The 18,540-nt window shown below is 43.4% G+C and overlaps 1 protein-coding gene and 1 long non-coding RNA gene across 2 annotated transcripts in view; one reads left to right on the top strand and one right to left on the bottom strand.

Moving 5' to 3' along the window:
- slc4a5a (solute carrier family 4 member 5a) overlaps window positions 1-18,540 on the bottom strand; it is a 41,880-nt gene that overhangs the window by 12,385 nt on the left and 10,955 nt on the right. The window contains exons 4-15 of the mRNA XM_063896488.1: window positions 14,990-15,119; window positions 13,845-14,005; window positions 11,790-11,942; window positions 10,546-10,662; window positions 9,835-9,890; window positions 6,519-6,676; window positions 4,997-5,084; window positions 3,031-3,185; window positions 2,774-2,902; window positions 2,245-2,419; window positions 832-965; window positions 251-522 (exon numbers count right to left, since the gene is read on the bottom strand). Of these exons, the coding sequence (XP_063752558.1) occupies window positions 251-522; window positions 832-965; window positions 2,245-2,419; window positions 2,774-2,902; window positions 3,031-3,185; window positions 4,997-5,084; window positions 6,519-6,676; window positions 9,835-9,890; window positions 10,546-10,662; window positions 11,790-11,942; window positions 13,845-14,005; window positions 14,990-15,119 (1,728 nt within the window). The remainder of the gene's footprint in view (window positions 1-250; window positions 523-831; window positions 966-2,244; window positions 2,420-2,773; window positions 2,903-3,030; window positions 3,186-4,996; window positions 5,085-6,518; window positions 6,677-9,834; window positions 9,891-10,545; window positions 10,663-11,789; window positions 11,943-13,844; window positions 14,006-14,989; window positions 15,120-18,540) is intronic.
- LOC134873090 (uncharacterized) lies at window positions 2,042-13,362 on the top strand. Its single transcript, XR_010166911.1, has 3 exons — window positions 2,042-2,400; window positions 6,477-6,688; window positions 11,746-13,362. It is a non-coding gene; the product is annotated as an uncharacterized LOC134873090 (long non-coding RNA).

Here is an 18,540-nt window from a genome sequence, read left to right as displayed (position 1 = left end):
AACCTTTACTTCAGAAACCATAAAGTGGTGTTAATATGTGGAGATGATCCTGCAGTGTAAATATCATAAACGTTTCTGTGACTCAGAGATTATTTTCTGCAATAATCCCAAATCACATGGAAGAGTCCCTTTGGACCGGGGAGATGCTGCCTTCAGGGTCCACTGCAAAAATAACGTAATCCCTGCACCACTCCTTAATTTTCTGGTAGATAATCCCCCTCTCTCTCCCTGAGTAATAGTCTGAACTCACCCGGGTCCGGGGCCAGGCACTCGCACTTGTACATGGTGACGTACTCGGGCTTAAAGTCGGTGTTGATGGGGTAATACTTGAAGGAGCCCACCATCTTCTTAATGGCGTCTGAGATGAAGATGAAGGAGATGAGGCTGGAGAAGCCCTCCTCCGTGAAGCGCGTCATGTATTTAATGATGAAACTAGCGTCTGTAGCTACGAGGATGAAACACTGCAGACACGAGTGCATCCCGATCCACAGACGCAGCTCCATGTAGTCGATATTGTTGTTCCTGTGGGGGGGGGGGACATCAGACAGAGCACAGATGAACCTTTTAAAGAGGCCCTATCATCCTCCTTTTTGGGGTTTCTTTTTCCTGAAGTGTGTGATTTAGGTTTTTGCCTCAATGCTTTCCCATTGTATGATGCACTTTTACTTGCCTTGATAAACTCCCTCTGGAGGCATCACAGGGATTTTAGCCTTTGCAGACCATTTACATGCACTAAACCCTATAGAACACACTACAGGAGAGGGACAAAAGGCCCCTTTGAGAGTACTCAGTGTTGTAAATGTGTGTGTGCTGCAGGGTTATTCCTCTCACTTGCTGAACTCGAACAGGAGCTTCTCGAAGATGAGGATGGGTCCGGTGGAGCTGAGGATGATGAGCGGCTGCCCGCTGAAGAGGCAGAAGACGGAGCCGGCCAACGCCGTGCCGAGGAAACTCTCCATCACCCCCTGAGAGTGGGGGAGGAAGGGGGAGGTTATTAGACAAACGAACCTCAGTACAAAGAGGAGGTTTAACATTTGAATGTGGAAATAATATATTAATTAAAAGTAAAAAATGAACAAAAAATGAATTAAGAAAAATCGAACAAAAGGAAGTACTAAAGGAAACGCCCTAAAGTAAAGTTATAATTGTAAGACATTGGTTTAGTAGTTGAAATGTAAGTATAAAGAACTGAAAAACAACAATTAGAAAAAAATAATGTAATAAGAAATATATTTATATAAAATGAGGAAAAATAACAAAGAAATTAAAAAAGAAGCAAAACTAAAAAGTAAATTGGATCAGCACACAGGGGTGCACATTCCGGGTCACAACATATTTCACATCCAACATCCTGAATAGTAATTATAATGATAATCTTATTTTGGAAGGCACATTTTAAAAACAATCATACAAAGCTCCTCACAAACAAAAGGGAAACAGGATAAAAGTTTGTTCATAAAAGAGAGTTTTCGAAAAAGGAGAAACTGATTTTGAAAGCCTCATATCCTCCGGCACTGTGCTCCACAGCATGCTATATCAATTTAAAAAGCTGTGTGTTTAAAAAGGGACGTTTTCCCTCAGAGGATGCACAGTAATGCACGGATTATGGAAGCAGCGAGCCGGTGTCAGGAAGTGTAATTAAAGTGTCACATTTATCAAGGTATATACGATTTATTTACCTCCAAGCGACTCTGTGTTCCTGTTTCTAATTTATGTTGTGCTAAATATCCACTCCAGCACGTCACTCATCTGAAAACTACAAGATAGCATCGGTATTTTAATTCAACAGAGGTGTCAGAGACTGTCGGGAATAAATGTGGCTTCATAAAGAAAGGCCGTCTGCGTCGAGTCAGAGTGTTTTTAGGTCAAAATGTTATTGCATCAGATCAGGTCTCCCACTTTGTCTATTAGCACATCAATACCATACACTCACATGCACACACACACACACACACACACACACACACACACACACACACACACACACACACACACACACACACACACACACACACACACACACACACACACACACACGCACACGCACACACACACACACACACACAAATCATTTCAGATAAGTGCTCTGTGTGACACGTCGCTCCCTGTAAGGTTGGCGCACGCTCAATGGGACACATACAGAATCTCTTACATGCACAAAAACAATAACACACTTCCCTAAAATGCAGAATAAGGCCTGTTTAAATTCAAATACCCCCCGTGTTCCTCCTCCTGATCTCTCACCTGGTAGTTGTCGGTGGCGTCTCCCAGCAGCCCTCCGAAGGTGATGGCGTTGGTGATGCAGCCCAGGTAGATGAAGAGCACGGCGGAGATGGACTGGATGTGGAAACCCTCGTAGATATCGCTCGGCAGAAACGGCAACTTCCTCTTAATGTCCAGGTACAGACCCCCACAGAAGCTGTCACACACACACACACACACACACACACACACACACACACACACACACACACACACACACACACACACACACACACACACACACACACACACACACACACACACACACACACACATACCATTTACCGAAGAATCCTACAGGTACATGTTTTTTTTTAATAAATGTATTTATTTGTATTTTTCCTACATTTGTTTACATTTATTTTAAAGATGTTTTCTGTTTTATTATATTCAAAGTAAAAACCAATAAATACAAATTGACATTTTTAAAATAATGTGAATATTTTGTATTTTTCTCTAAATATTTGCTTTAAATAATCATGATTTTTACTATACGTTGTGGTCTACCCACCGCCCGGTGAAAGCCAGCTCCTCCCCCAGCTCGTGTTGGGGGGGCATCTCCTCGTCCTCCGACTGCCCCCCCCCTCCCCCTGCCGTCCCGTTGGCCTTCCCCAACTCGTTCAGGTTCAACACCGACTTTCTGCAGGAAGCAAACGCACGGGAGTAGTTATGGGGGTAAGAGATTATGAATGCATTATATAATACTTCGCTTATCCTGCCGCCAAAACAGAGTTCAAAGTGCATCACGGTGGATTGTAGAACTCAAACCTCTTGTCGGCCGTGGGGACTTTCTTTGGCGGCTCAATGCGGATTTTGGGATCCCATTCTCCAGGCGGCAGCACAATCACCTCATCGAGAAACTCATCTATGCCGGCGATGAGATCCTCCCGATCTCTGGCCTTATAGGCGACATCACTGAAGAGCTGGGAGATAAAAAAGAGAGGATTTCACCGTTTCATTTGGCTTATATCTCGCTGTTATTTACTGCTTTATTAACTGGGATTCCCAATCCTCTCTCTGATGGCTCTTTGGAGACTTGGTGAATAAAAACTGTGAAAGAAATATCGACATTTTGACCTCAGTTACATTACGTTTAAAACCAAGTGTCTGTCAGTAACTAATCAATCACTAGAAACACGGTTAGGAAAGATCCTGGGAGCACATTCAAAGTGTTATTTCTGATTGGCAATGAACTGGGCATTGGTTCAGTTTTACAAATAGCCACTAAGATCCTTCAAGAGTGGATATAGTGCATTAATTTTCCTCCCACAGCTTTTAAACCAAGCTAATAGCTCCATATGGAATTTACAGGTTGTCCATGTTCAATAAAACTTAATTAAACCATTTAATAAGAAACATGTCAAGCAAGCTACCTCTCTGTCAGCGAGCTACTTTGTGGGCACAGAACTAGTTCCTCTATAGCCCAACTTTAGCCGCCTTTAGCTTAGCGGTGGTGACGTGAAGTCATGTGACCGTGCTGTAGTTCCTTTATAGCCCAACTTTAGCCTCCTTTAGCTTAGCGGTGGCGACGTGGTGGAGAGCATGTGACCGTGCTGTCAGGGCCGATCCTGCGCTATTCTGGGCCCGGGAGCAACATCGCCCAACATCTCCACGCACAAAGCTGGAGACCAGGGGACACTAAAGAGAGACGCACACAGCTGGAGACCAGGGGACACTAAAGAGAGACGCACACAGCTGGAGACCAGGGGACACTAAAGAGAGACGCACACAGCTGGAGACCAGGGGACACTAAAGAGAGACGCACACAGCTGGAGACCAGGGGACACTAAAGAGAGACGCACACAGCTGGAGACCAGGGGACACTAAAGAGAGACGCACACAGCTGGAGAACAGGGGACACTAAAGAGAGACGCACACAGCTGGAGAGCAGGGGACACTAAAGAGAGATGCACACAGCTGGAGACCAGGGGACACTAAAGAGAGACGCACACAGCTGGAGACCAGGGGACAATAAAGAGAGACGCACACAGCTGGGACCGGAGCGCTGGGTGACGTTCAGGATCAAAAAGCTGGACAAGTTTTTTTTTTATCACATTTTTTGCGTCTCTCTTTAGTGTCCCCTGGTCTCCAGCTGTGTGCGTCTCTCTTTAGTGTCCCCTGGTCTCCAGCTGTGTGCGTCTCTCTTTAGTGTCCCCTGGTCTCCAGCTGTGTGCGTCTCTCTTTAGCGTCTCCTGGTCTCCAGCTGTGTGTGTCTCTCTTTAGTGTCCCCTGGTCTCCAGCTGTGTGCGTCTCTCTTTAGTGTCCACTTGTCTCCAGCTGTGTGCGTCTCTCTTTAGTGTCCCCTGGTCTCCAGCTGTGTGCGTCTCTCTTTAGTGTCCCCTGGTCTCCAGCTGTGTGCGTCTCTCTTTAGTGTCCACTTGTCTCCAGCTGTGTGCGTCTCTCTTTAGTGTCCCCTGGTCTCCAGCTGTGTGCGTCTCTCTTTAGTGTCCCCTTGTCTCCTGCTGTGTGCGTCTCTCTTTAGTGTCCCCTGGTCTCCGTTGTGTTTGGAGTTCTTGCAGCGTTTGGTTTCTGCAGCTTTTAGTAAACGCTGTCAAGTGAGTAAATAGGAGCAGATCTATCACTGTAATAGAAACTATAACAAATAGCACAGGGAGCATTTTCTTTTTAAATGGTAGGAGGCTCTGCCCTCAACCTCTCCGCCAGAAAAACATGTTACATGCACACAGGGTCTAATGATGAGGCATGTCATGGAAACACAATGCCACAGACTTACATCATCCACCATCAGGGTTGCTATGGCTCGGCCGATCTCATTATAGGACTTGGCCTTTCCCTGAGGTCCCAGGAGAATAAACAGGAATCTGTAGGGGATGAAAAACAAAACGTGAATACAATACGATTACACTTTACTGTCAGATTAAGCATGACATTTTACACAGCAGCTCCATGTACAACAACAAGGAACATTTAACATATCAATCACTGAGAGAGACATGCTCAAGACCCTCTAAGGTACATCAGACCTGGGGTTTAACTCTGTATTTAATGTGAGGATTGACTGGTGCACGAGGAGGGCTTCAATCTTTATCAAATCGTGGGACCCATAGCTCCGATTTGATGGAAGCACGTTTTTATCTCATCAAAGTATTGCCAGTTCTGCACAACCCTCAGTATATTTTGCACATTGGGACACACGGCAGCTCTCTTAGTATCTACACAGCTTTCCACTTTAACAATACTTCAAGTGTTTTATTTTATTTTATTATTTGGAGTACTCTGCAACAGCAGGGGTTTTTCTAGAAAAATATAGTAAAGTCACTGTGCTGGAAACTTCTGAAGCAATGGAGACGACACAGAGAGACACTGGAGAGCAGGAACTTGATGGCAAAACACTGTTGGGTTTATTCTGAGTTACGGCCGGAGAATTGACAAGACATTTACTGTAGACACGAGTTGCCAAACCAATTCTGAAAATCTCGACAATAGGAAGAGGTTTTAACTAGTTCCAAATGGATAATCAACATTCTTCAAACGCCAGACTAAACAAGCTCAGACAATAAGTTTAACTTAAACTGTCATCTAGGTCACAGATAAGGTGTTTACCGGGGCATCTGTGTCCAGATAAACTGGAGCTAACTGTCCCTCAACAATAAAGCCAATCTTCGGTCAGCGTGAGCTCGTACCCACTGTGGGAACAACAAGGCTTCGGAAGCCCAGGCTGCCCCTCCTTAATGAAGATAACAGCACCTGCAAGGCCGTAGAGCCAGGTCAGAGGAGCACAGAGAGAAGGGATGCAAATGAGCTAAAGGTTCACAAGCTTACACAAAAGATTCCCTAACAGTCACTTCCCGCCAAAATTATGCCCCGCCCCCTTCCAGGTGAAAATCCTGCATTAAAATAATCGTGTCTTCACGTCTTAAAGCTGCTCGTCATATATCGCACCTCCAACAACAAATAGATCCAGAGCTCCGGTTCCTTTACTTCCTCTCCAGAAAAAAGGAGAGTAAAAGAAAGGATCAGAAATCTCAGTCTCAGTGTCAGCCTGCTGCCTGCCACTCGTCCCCCAGCAGACCCACCGGACATCCATCCCCTAATTGTTCTCCGTAAGCTGTCTCTGCCGTCTGACCAGACACCTGACCCCATCTCCATATCTCTGGACTCAGTAAACCCTTTCTGACCAACAGAGAGATTGTTCTCTGGCATCACTTTAACATTTCAAGGGGAAATCTTCTGATTCACAAAATTTCTCACAGGGAAACTCTATGAATGTGTTCGATGGAGCAGCTGTTTCTTACCTGGTGGGAACGGGGACCTCGGTGAGACCTCCGAGCGTCGTAGCCTGGGCCAAACGCACGAACGCTACGAAGGGTTTGTCCAGGAAATCTACTTCACCCACCAAGACGTTGGAGGCCTCGGCGTCTCGTGGGATTTTCTTCATGAATTTGTTCTTCAGCTGCAGGAAAAGGTAGAATCAGATTATTAGATATACACCTGAACACCAGCAGGAGAGGACTCTTTAAAGTAGAGACACTACATACTGATATACACCTGAACACCAGCAGGAGAGGACTCTTTAAAGTAGAGACTACATACTGATATACACCTGAACACCAGCAGGAGAGGACTCTTTAAAGTAGAGACTCTACATACTGATATACACCTGAACATCAGCAGGAGAGGACTCTTTAAAGTAGAGACTCTACATACTGATATACACCTGAACATCAGCAGGAGAGGACTCTTTAAAGTAGAGACACTACATACTGATATACACCTGAACGTCAGCAGGAGAGGACTCTTTAAAGTAGAGACACTACATACTGATATACACCTGAACATCAGCAGGAGAGGACTCTTTAAAGTAGAGACGCTACATACTGATATACACCTGAACATCAGTAGGAGAGGACTCTTTAAAGTAGAGACTACATACTGATATACACCTGAACACCAGCAGGAGAGGACTCTTTAAAGTAGAGACACTACATACTGATATACACCTGAACATCAGCAGGAGAGGACTCTTTAAAGTAGAGACTACATACTGATATACACCTGAACACCAGCAGGAGAGGACTCTTTAAAGTAGAGACTCTACATACTGATATACACCTGAACATCAGCAGGAGAGGACTCTTTAAAGTAGAGACTACATACTGATATACACCTGAACACCAGCAGGAGAGGACTCTTTAAAGTAGAGACTACATACTGATATACACCTGAACACCAGCAGGAGAGGACTCTTTAAAGTAGAGACTCTACATACTGATATACACCTGAACATCAGCAGGAGAGGACTCTTTAAAGTAGAGACTCTACATACTGATATACACCTGAACATCAGCAGGAGAGGACTCTTTAAAGTAGAGACACTACATACTGATATACACCTGAACATCAGCAGGAGAGGACTCTTTAAAGTAGAGACTCTACATACTGATATACACCTGAACATCAGCAGGAGAGGACTCTTTAAAGTAGAGACACTACATACTGATATACACCTGAACATCAGCAGGAGAGGACTCTTTAAAGTAGAGACTCTACATACTGATATACACCTGAACATCAGCAGGAGAGGACTCTTTAAAGTAGAGACACTACATACTGATATACACCTGAACATCAGCAGGAGAGGACTCTTTAAAGCAGAGACACTACATACTGATATACACCTGAACATCAGCAGGAGAGGACTCTTTAAAGTAGAGACCCTACATACTGATATACACCTGAACATCAGCAGGAGAGGACTCTTTAAAGTAGAGACACTACATACTGATATACACCTGAACATCAGCAGGAGAGGACTCTTTAAAGTAGAGACACTACATACTGATATACACCTGAACATCAGCAGGAGAGGACTCTTTAAAGTAGAGACTCTACATACTGATATACACCTGAACATCAGCAGGAGAGGACTCTTTAAAGTAGAGACACTACATACTGATATACACCTGAACGTCAGCAGGAGAGGACTCTTTAAAGTAGAGACACTACATACTGATATACACCTGAACATCAGCAGGAGAGGACTCTTTAAAGTAGAGACCCTACATACTGATACACACCTGAACATCAGCAGGAGAGGACTCTTTAAAGTAGAGACACTACATACTGATATACACCTGAACATCAGCAGGAGAGGACTCTTTAAAGTAGAGACTCTACATACTGATATACACCTGAAAATGAACCGGGTATGTCCTCATGGTTAAAATGGGTGTTAATACATAATTTGAAAAAGTGTATCTTCTATAATCATTCATCATAAATCCGGGTTGGCGTTTAACAAAGCCCCCCCCCCGCTGCTCTCTGTAACCCTCACACTGAATCTGTGCTGCATGTGAGGGGCTGAGCACGCGGCCTGGACAACAGATCCATGTTTTCCCCTGACGCTGGGTCGATATGGACAATGTGGAACACACAAACACTCGTGGTATCAAACCACCGCTCCTCCATTGTCCCATGTGACCTGTCGTAGGCCTGTAAATACAATTCGGACAACATGTGCTCGCTGTGCTAAAGTTCACACCCTCCTGAACAGACTCTCATTTCTGAATGACACTTAATGCTGAACCCTAATCCGAGCAACAACCGCGCGGCCTTGCACCGGTCCCGGTTCTGCGTCACCGGGGGGGTTTAATCCCCATTATTGCAACGGGCCCCAGAGATGAGTGAGTTATGTGTTCGCACGCTTCCCCTCACTCCGCCTGTCACCCCCGCTAACAGCAGCAATGAAAGACGGAGGACAGCGCTGGCCTCTCCGCACCGAGAGCTAATCTCTGCAGACGGGAAGCATCAAAGTGGAAAATTAGTTAGTGGCAGATAAAGAGAAGTTTGTAAAAGAAAACGAGATTTCCTTTTAAACCAAAGCCAAGGCTTGCTTTGAGGAGATGTGGATTTAAAGCTCCTTCACCGTGTCTTACGTCAGTCTGCAGTGTCATGGAGCTGTGAGTCAAATGTAATAAAGCTGGTATTTGCAGATGCATGCTGGTAGTTCAATTATTTTGTTCAAAATGGGCTTTAAAAAGAAAAGTAGTTGTTTTTTTAAATCTATTTATTGTATTTGTTTCTATTGTGCTTAAGCTATCCCAGCTGTGTATCCAGTTTTTTAAAGTGAGTTTCAGTTTAACAATCTAAAAAGATGCAAATTAAATATTTAAATGATAGATAAATAACTTAGATGTGGAAACCTCAAATCAAAAAGGCAATATTTTTTAACAAACTGATGCGTTGTGTAATAAAAAGCATCATTTTGGGGATTTAGTCATTTATTTCTGTGAGTGCGTGTTGTGAAATACTTCACTGGTGTATTGTGTTGTGTGGTATATCCCATTAGATGTTTGTCAATTAGATTATTTTATTTTAAAAGGTAGTTTGAACAACTGGCTGCTGTGATTGGTCCATCACTTAGCCAGATGTCCCGCCCCTAACAAGTAAACAAAGGAGTCCTTTGTCAGGCAGGTAGGGGGAGAGAAACTCCCTCCTGAGGGAACGCAGGGATTTTAGCCTCTGCAGACCATTTACCTGCACTAAAACCAGGGAGAACCACATGCATAGAAGGAAGGTCCCTCTTTAACGGGCCCCTGGGAAAGACCTCACCTGGTCGGTGCTGGGAGTATCTGCAATATCATTCATACTGCGACTCTGGGCGTGACCTGGAGAGCAAAACAACAACAACAACAACAACAACAACAACAACAACAGTTAAAACTTCTTATTTTCAATGTATATGTTTACACATTGTATGACCCAACATTGTTAACAGTAAAATGTTGTTAACAGCTTTGAAATATGAATAAATCCACTTTCTGATCAAAAAGACATTCAAAAGGTGCATTTTCTATTCTGCTTTTCCCCGACTTCATCTCAGACTCATTGAGCATGATGTGTGAGCACTAAGGGAGTTATTGCCTGCAGCGGTAAACTTGGAAAGCAATCAATAAAATGATCTATTCCTCTAATGCAGAACACTGGTTGATAACAGATCTCCTGCTGAGCTTTCAGAATCCAGTTAAAGATGGACGTTTTATTTCAGAGATTTGTTGAAATGAAAACCGTTCCTCGCTGAATGTTGATTTCTTGAAATGGATTATTTTATAATTGTTGTAAAGCACTCAGTATTTATAACTGAATTCAACTCTAATTATGTTGAGCTTTGAATTCTTTATAAGTATGTTTTTAATTACATTTAGTCCTGGGCGTTATGGAAAGTCTTACCTATCTTTATTCAACGCTTTATCCGAGTCCAAATCTACCCAAATATGGACAAAGTAAAGGAGACAGGTTTCTGTTTTTCAGCATTAGACTCACGCAGGCGCCCGTAGTTTGAAGACGGCTGTTTCATCTGAAGGTCCTCCGTGGACCGGTTGTAGTTGGTCACTGGCCCCATACCGGCCCCCGGACCGCCTCTGGGCCCCACATTACGTGCTGTGAGAGGGAAACAGACAAACGGTGACAGAGCGGTCGGAGGTGAGGCTCCACGGGGAGCTGAGGAAATGCTGCAGCGGTAATTAACTCATCAAACATGGATGCGTCCCTCGGGGGGGAAGTGAGCCTCTCTGACCGCAGGAGGGAAGTCAGACACTGCATGATGCATTTCTCAGAGGCTGATAAATTATGTGTGGGACTAGAAAGGAGTTATCATTCATTAAGATATTGGGAAGGGCTGCACAGCTTCCAAAAAACAGTATTTTGACTGATATTACAGACACGACTACGGAGGACTTTATCCTTTTTGCATCATTATTCCGTAGTCTTTGAAATCGAATATATTAAAAAGGTGAGTTTGAGATGTTTTAAGAGGATTTGTAGCGACAGATTGTTTTGCTGAGTCTTTAGAATATGAGACACTATATAGACAAAAGTATTGGGACCCCTACAGGAGCTTTTATGACATCCCATCCCAAATTCTCAGGCAGTAATCTGAAGTTGGCCCCCCCTTTGCAGCTGTAACAGCTTCCTCTCTTCTGGGAAGGCTTTCTACAAGATGCTGGAGTGTGTCTGTGGGAGCTTTTGCCCATTGTGAGGTCAGACCCTGATGTTGGAGGAGAGGGCCTGGCTCTCCGTTCGAGTTCATCCCAAAGGTGTTCAGTGGGGTTGAGGTCAGGGCTCTGTGCGGGCCAGTCCAGTTCTTTCACACCAGGACTCTTGACCTTGCTTTGTGCACAGGGGCACAGTCATGCTGGAACAGAACAAGGCCTTCCCCAAACTGTCTCCCCAAAGTTGGAAGCATTGAAGTTGGCTTAATGCAGACAGGCAGGTAACTGATCCAAATCACCTGGCAGATATTCACGATTTACGTTTCACTTTCATTAACATCGTGTTGCATTCACATACTGTCTTAAAAATTGGAACAATGAGTTTCCAACTGGGAAAACATTGACCCCACAGTGACAGAATCGGCAACAGTGCCCTAGTGAAGAAAGCTAATTGGATTAGCCAATTAACGTTAGCTATGGACCTTCTGAGTAGCAAGTGAACGCACTTTTAATCCCCCTTTTCTTTTCTTAGATGATTCTAGACGATTCCAAAAGCTGCAGACGTATGAAACTCACTGTTGGAAGAGCTGGACTTCCCGATGTCGGCGAGCGAGCGATGGATCGGCTTCTTGGTTTGATGGCGATGTTTCCTGAGCAGGACAAAGGTGATCCTGTCCCTCAGGTCCGGAGATATCATGCCTTCCTCGATCTGTCTCTCAAGGATTTCGTCTGGAAACAGGAACAGGACATTTGACGTAAAATTGGGAACGGACTCCTGAATTTGGGTAACAGACAGACTGCTGCTAACTGTAGAAACAATCCGACGGGGAATTAAATAACAAATAGAAACACAAACAAAGATCATCATCCTCCAAATACTGAAATTTGAATAATAATTCAGATTTCTGGGAAATAGTGCATTCAATATTTTGCTTATTTTGGACATTTTTTAACAGAAATAACAGCTCAATTATTTCAGATTTTACGATACTTAGAGAAATCAGACAAGGTCCTATGGGTGTATTTACTTTAGAGAGCCCCAGCATGATGGGAAATCAAACTGAAAAGAGGTCAAACATCTTAATCTGAATACCCCAAAGGACAGCTAAAGGCAACAGGACCGACTTCAGAGCCCATACATTCAACATGTAGCCATGCAGTGGGAAATTGAGGATAACTCCACTGGGATACTGGGAAAACTAAATGTCGTCATTGATTTTTTTCCTATACATCATATCATTGATTTGGTGACGGGTCCATACTGACGCATCAGCAGCTTCCGCTTTGACGAGTGGTATCAGATAAGTGAAAAAACATGAGTTGGGAGAGAGAGTCACGCTGCTTCAATAACTCACCAATGGGAAAGCATACGCTGCTACGGGACGAAGGGGAAATAGCTCATTTGGTTTAGCCAACTAAAGCTACCAAGCAAAGACACCGGGATGCTACTTTCTCTCGACTTAATGTCCCGATAAGTTCTGTCGCTGAGAGGCGAGAACGTGGCTCATCACTCTGACGCTCTGCAAGAAGAGTCCGTGCTGAAGCTGTGGCTGATCGTGGTGTTAAATAATAAAGTGTGGTGTATTCAATCTGGAGATATATCAGGGCAGATACTCCCTGAGGCCAGAGGAAGGTTGGGTGGAAGAAGAGGGAAAAACAACATCTGGAATACGTTAAAGATGCCCTAGGTCACCGAGTGGGGCGTACAAAGTTAGGGCCTAGGTGGTATAGTAAATCAGTTCAGATACAGTTGTTTACTCTCTGAGGTCATAGAGGGTGCAGAGAGTGATGTGGTACAACAGGAGGTTGTATAACAAACCTCTGGACTACGTCAGAAGAACCTCCAGGGATGAGCAAGGCAAAGACTAACGTATAGATCACCTTATGTGGGTACCCGCAAGACATGGTGTACGAACGTATAGCGCACCTTATGTGGGTACACATCCTCATGGAACATCCAGACACACACACACACACACACACACACCCATATTTCTCCTATAAAGTGTATGTACAAAGACTGTTCGGGGGACTTCCACAATTGGCTCTGGGAACCCCGCATCGCCCGTGTTGGTGTCTGATACTATGCTGTTGTAATAAACCTTATTATATACAAGCTGGTGTCTCCGGAGACTTCTTCATCATCTTCACAAACATCGCTACAAGATATACTTCAGAATCAAATACCATAAATAATCCCCTTTGCACCTTCATCTTTTTATCAAAGTCAGCGATTCAGTTTGTTCACTGTCTAGATTAAGCTAGGTAATGTAGACAGTGAAGATAGGCTGTTTAAATTCCAATCATTTCAATATTTCACCATTTATTATTGTCATTATTATTTTAATGTTTCATGGTTTAATTATTGTCATTATGGTTTTTATTACTACTATTTTCCTTTGAGTCAAAATAGCGCTTTGTGACTTCATCATCGATGAGTCGTTTTTCTTTGTCTTGTTTTTTTTATACTGTATTTAAAAAATAAGACAAATATAAATATAAACACTATGTTTAATAAATTGGTATATTAGAGAGTATTCTAATTTATCCTGTATATTTTATAGTGTTTAGATACTCGTCTGTCTGTCTGTGTGTCTGTCTGTCTGTCTGTCTGAATCTGAGTCCTCTCACCGATGATCTGAGGCAGGGAGTACCCCTCCAGGTCCAGCAGCACCGTGCCCGTCTGCAGACACGTCCTCAGCTCAAAGAGGCTGTGCAGGGACAGCGTGGAGACGTGAGGTTTACTCCACCTTTCACCGCCCTCCTCCACCTTCTCCTCGAACTTCACCCACCTGGAGGCACGCAGAGAAAGTATCACAACATCAGATACACCTGTGAGTACAGCACGGAGCTGCGAGAGAAGGAACAGGTGAGGAATACACAGCAGCGGAGGTTTCTTTGAGCTCTGCTGGTCGTGCACAGCAGACGTCCGTGTGTTTGGAGTTTGCAGCTCCAGGCCTGACTCTGTGAGAATGTGAAGCGGCAGGGAAACTGTACCGCGCCGTGCTGAAACTTTTGAAGATCAGTTTAATGTTCTAGCACTCGACGGTCTATCAATGCCAACTATTTTCCCTTGTGGTTCCGTGGTCTGAAGGTTCATTTTGCAGCAATTTCAGCCAGACTTCATCTTGAGTCCCAGAGGTCATACTTTCTCCACCCCAATGACTTGTGTCTTCACTTGGACCAGAGAGCCTTGACTAGAACATACATGAAGCCTACCCCAAAGCCCCAGACTAAAAAATAGGATATTGAAAACGTACGACACAAATAGGAACAATTATATCCTTAATTTGCTGAATCAAATGATGTTTAGGCAATTCATTCCCAGCAAGTCGACTCTTAAATCCCCAGATCTACTTAGTTTAAACCAGAAGCATCCAATCAAGTTGCAGGAGAGAACCATCAAGAACTAACGCTGAGTTAAACAAATAAGCAAAATGTGGAAAATTGGCGAGATATTGTTGTGACGTGATATTCAAGAAGTTGGTTTGACCTCTTATTTCTTCTGGAAACGTCCAATCTCATCCAAACTAAAACAGCAGTTTCTAAATACATTTTGGACGAGATATTAGCCATGCGGTTGCAAAAATCAATTCAAATCGTTGAGGCAACACAATACTAAGACTCTGGACATGCTGTCTTCTGTCAAGTGGATATACTCTAGATTTAAACCCTGAAGAAGAGCCAGAGCAACACAATCCAAGAGCATGTGGAGAGGTGGAAGCGTGACTGTGCCTGATTTGAGTGTGTCTGTCTCTGTGGGTGTAATCTTCTACCTGGCGGACTCCTTCCACTCGAAGTCGTCTCCTTCTCGCTGCAGAGTGTCCATCTCCGTGAAGAGCGTCGGCGTGGGCATGTCGTCATCTTCGTTCAGGATGTACCGTAGCCGCTCCGCCGCCGGAGACACTAGGATGGAGAAAATAACGGAGAGGACTCTTTAAAGTAGAGACACTACATACTGATATACACCTGAACATCAGCAGGAGAGGACTCTTTAAAGTAGAGACGCTACATACTGATATACACCTGAACATCAGCAGGAGAGGACTCTTTAAAGTAGAGACACTACATACTGATATACACCTGAACATCAGCAGGAGAGGACTCTTTAAAGTAGAGACGCTACATACTGATATACACCTGAACATCAGCAGGAGAGGACTCTTTAAAGTAGAGACACTACATACTGATATACACCTGAACATCAGCAGGAGAGGACTCTTTAAAGTAGAGACACTACATACTGATATACACCTGAACATCAGCAGGAGAGGACTCTTTAAAGTAGAGACACTACATACTGATATACACCTGAACATCAGCAGGAGAGGACTCTTTAAAGTAGAGACACTACATACTGATATACACCTGAACATCAGCAGGAGAGGACTCTTTAAAGTAGAGACTCTACATACTGATATACACCTGAACATCAGCAGGAGAGGACTCTTTAAAGTAGAGACTCTACAGACTGATATACACCTGAACATCAGCAGGAGAGGACTCTTTAAAGTAGAGACACTACATACTGATATACACCTGAACATCAGCAGGAGAGGACTCTTTAAAGTAGAGACACTACATACTGATATACACCTGAACATCAGCAGGAGAGGACTCTTTAAAGTAGAGACTCTACAGACTGATATACACCTGAACATCAGCAGGAGAGGACTCTTTAAAGTAGAGACTCTACATACTGATATACACCTGAACATCAGCAGGAGAGGACTCTTTAAAGTAGAGACTCTACATACTGATATACACCTGAACATCAGCAGGAGAGGACTCTTTAAAGTAGAGACGCTACATATTGATATACACCTGAACATCAGCAGGAGAGGACTCTTTAAAGTAGAGACGCTACATACTGATATACACCTGAACATCAGCAGGAGAGGACTCTTTAAAGTAGAGACTCTACATACTGATATACACCTGAACATCAGCAGGAGAGGACTCTTTAAAGTAGAGACTCTACATACTGATATACACCTGAACATCAGCAGGAGAGGACTCTTTAAAGTAGAGACTCTACATACTGATATACACCTGAACATCAGCAGGAGAGGACTCTTTAAAGCAGAGACACTACATACTGATATACACCTGAACATCAGCAGGAGAGGACTCTTTAAAGTAGAGACACTACATACTGATATACACCTGAACATCAGCAGGAGAGGACTCTTTAAAGTAGAGACTCTACATACTGATATACACCTGAACATCAGCAGGAGAGGACTCTTTAAAGTAGAGACGCTACATATTGATATACACCTGAACATCAGCAGGAGAGGACTCTTTAAAGTAGAGACGCTACATACTGATATACACCTGAACATCAGCAGGAGAGGACTCTTTAAAGTAGAGACTCTACATACTGATATACACCTGAACATCAGCAGGAGAGGACTCTTTAAAGTAGAGACTCTACATACTGATATACACCTGAACATCAGCAGCAGAGGACTCTTTAAAATAGAGACGCTACATACTGAAAGAGGACTCTTTAAAGTAGAGACGCTACATACTGAAAGAGGACTCTTTAAAGTAGAGATGCTGATATGGACCTGAGGATGAGCCCAATAGGGCCTCTTTAAAACCACAGGATGTCCGCTTCCCTCTGCCCTAAAGGTCGGATCACTGACCTTCACTTATGACTGCATACTGATCTCTGATAGGAATCGATAGAGACGCTCTTTCTAACTATTTCCACTTAAACCTGTTCTCGTCCCGCTGGAGGCTACATTTCCTGCATCACTCCCGCTGTTGTGATCGCAGACCCTATGCAGATCACAACAGCTCTACCTGATTATAGATATTCAATCCCGAGCCGACCGTCCTCACAATCCATTTCATTATGGTATGGAGGTTGAATTGAGCGGTGCTGCGGGGTAACGAGCTGCTGCTAACCTATAGACGGAGCTGTATGCTAATTATTCTGCACAGGAAGAGTCAATTATACAGAAGGGCTTTATTGACAGTGGATTCTACTTATATGTTGTTTTATGTTAAGTGCCAGCTGGGGACAAAAATCAACAAAATACGACGTGCATGACCATCAGCAGGGGTAGAGAGTTCCAATTAAGAATGTAATAATACATATGTATTATTGACCTAATCTGAGGTCGCTATTGTGCAGCGCCCGGGGAGCAGGGATTGGAGATGTCCGGTGCCTTGCTCAAGGGCACCACAGCAGGGCCTAGGAGGTGAACTGGGACCTCTCCAAGTAGCATTCCACCTTCCATATTTCAGGTCTGTTCGGGGACTTGAACCGGCGACCCTACGATTCCCAGTCCAAGCCCCTACTGACTGAGCCACTGCTGGACACTATTGGATGACCTCAATATCAAATGCAATGCAAATAAATACAAGATCACATAAACATCCATCAGATGTATTAAAGGAGACCACAGAACAATGTGACCTCATCAAATACGGATATTCAGGATCAGAGATCACCTCATTTATAGAGAAAGCTGCCTTTCGTGAAGCATATTCAGGCAGTACACCAACAAGGAAACACATGAGCTCATACTACAGTTCAGAAAAACCGAAAAGAAATCTGAACAAAACAAAAGTGAGATTTTTGAGGAAAAAAAAGAAATAGTTGAAGATTTTAAAAAGAATTGACTTTTGAAAAAAAATCTGAAGTTGAAAATAAGTCAGAATTTTGAAAGAAAATCACAAGGAAAATTATCGGAAGACAAAAAGTGCAATTTGTAGAAGGCAATGATTAGGGCCACACACTGAAAGCATTACTCTACAGAACAGCTGATCCACTCAGGAGTTAGAATCTTAGAACGGGAACATTTTGAAAAAGGATTATGGAAAAAATTTCAGAAATGTGTAAAAGTTTACATTTACAGAAAAATCCAGAATTTGGGAAAAAAAAGGTTATTTTGAAATAATAGTTGGGATTCCAGAAAAGTTGAAATTTGGAGAAAAAGATCTCCAATTCAAAATAAATCCGGAGTTAGAAGATCAAAAGGGAAAATAATTGGGAGGCCAAAAGTGTGAATTTTTAAGAAGATGATTAGGGCCACATGAAGAAGGGTTAGCATAATGAGAAAATAGAGGGACATTTTTAAAAGTCTAAATGTAGTATTATTTATTTAGGGAAAAAGAGATAATCCTGAGAAATTGCTGACCTCTCAAAATGATAATCACAATCCATGTTGTTCACTTCTCCGGGGGGCACCGTGTCCTCCGACTGCTAATGCATTATTGACCTTCATGTACTGACACACTCCAGAATGACCCTCTTTGCGTGGGGCCTACAGTCCACACAAAGTAATCACCTCTGATTTGATCCATCGGACCT

Source organism: Eleginops maclovinus, chromosome 12 (assembly GCF_036324505.1).
Source record: "Eleginops maclovinus isolate JMC-PN-2008 ecotype Puerto Natales chromosome 12, JC_Emac_rtc_rv5, whole genome shotgun sequence".
Lineage (NCBI taxonomy): Eukaryota > Metazoa > Chordata > Actinopteri > Perciformes > Eleginopidae > Eleginops > Eleginops maclovinus.
This window is presented reverse-complemented; position numbering and strand designations above follow the sequence as displayed.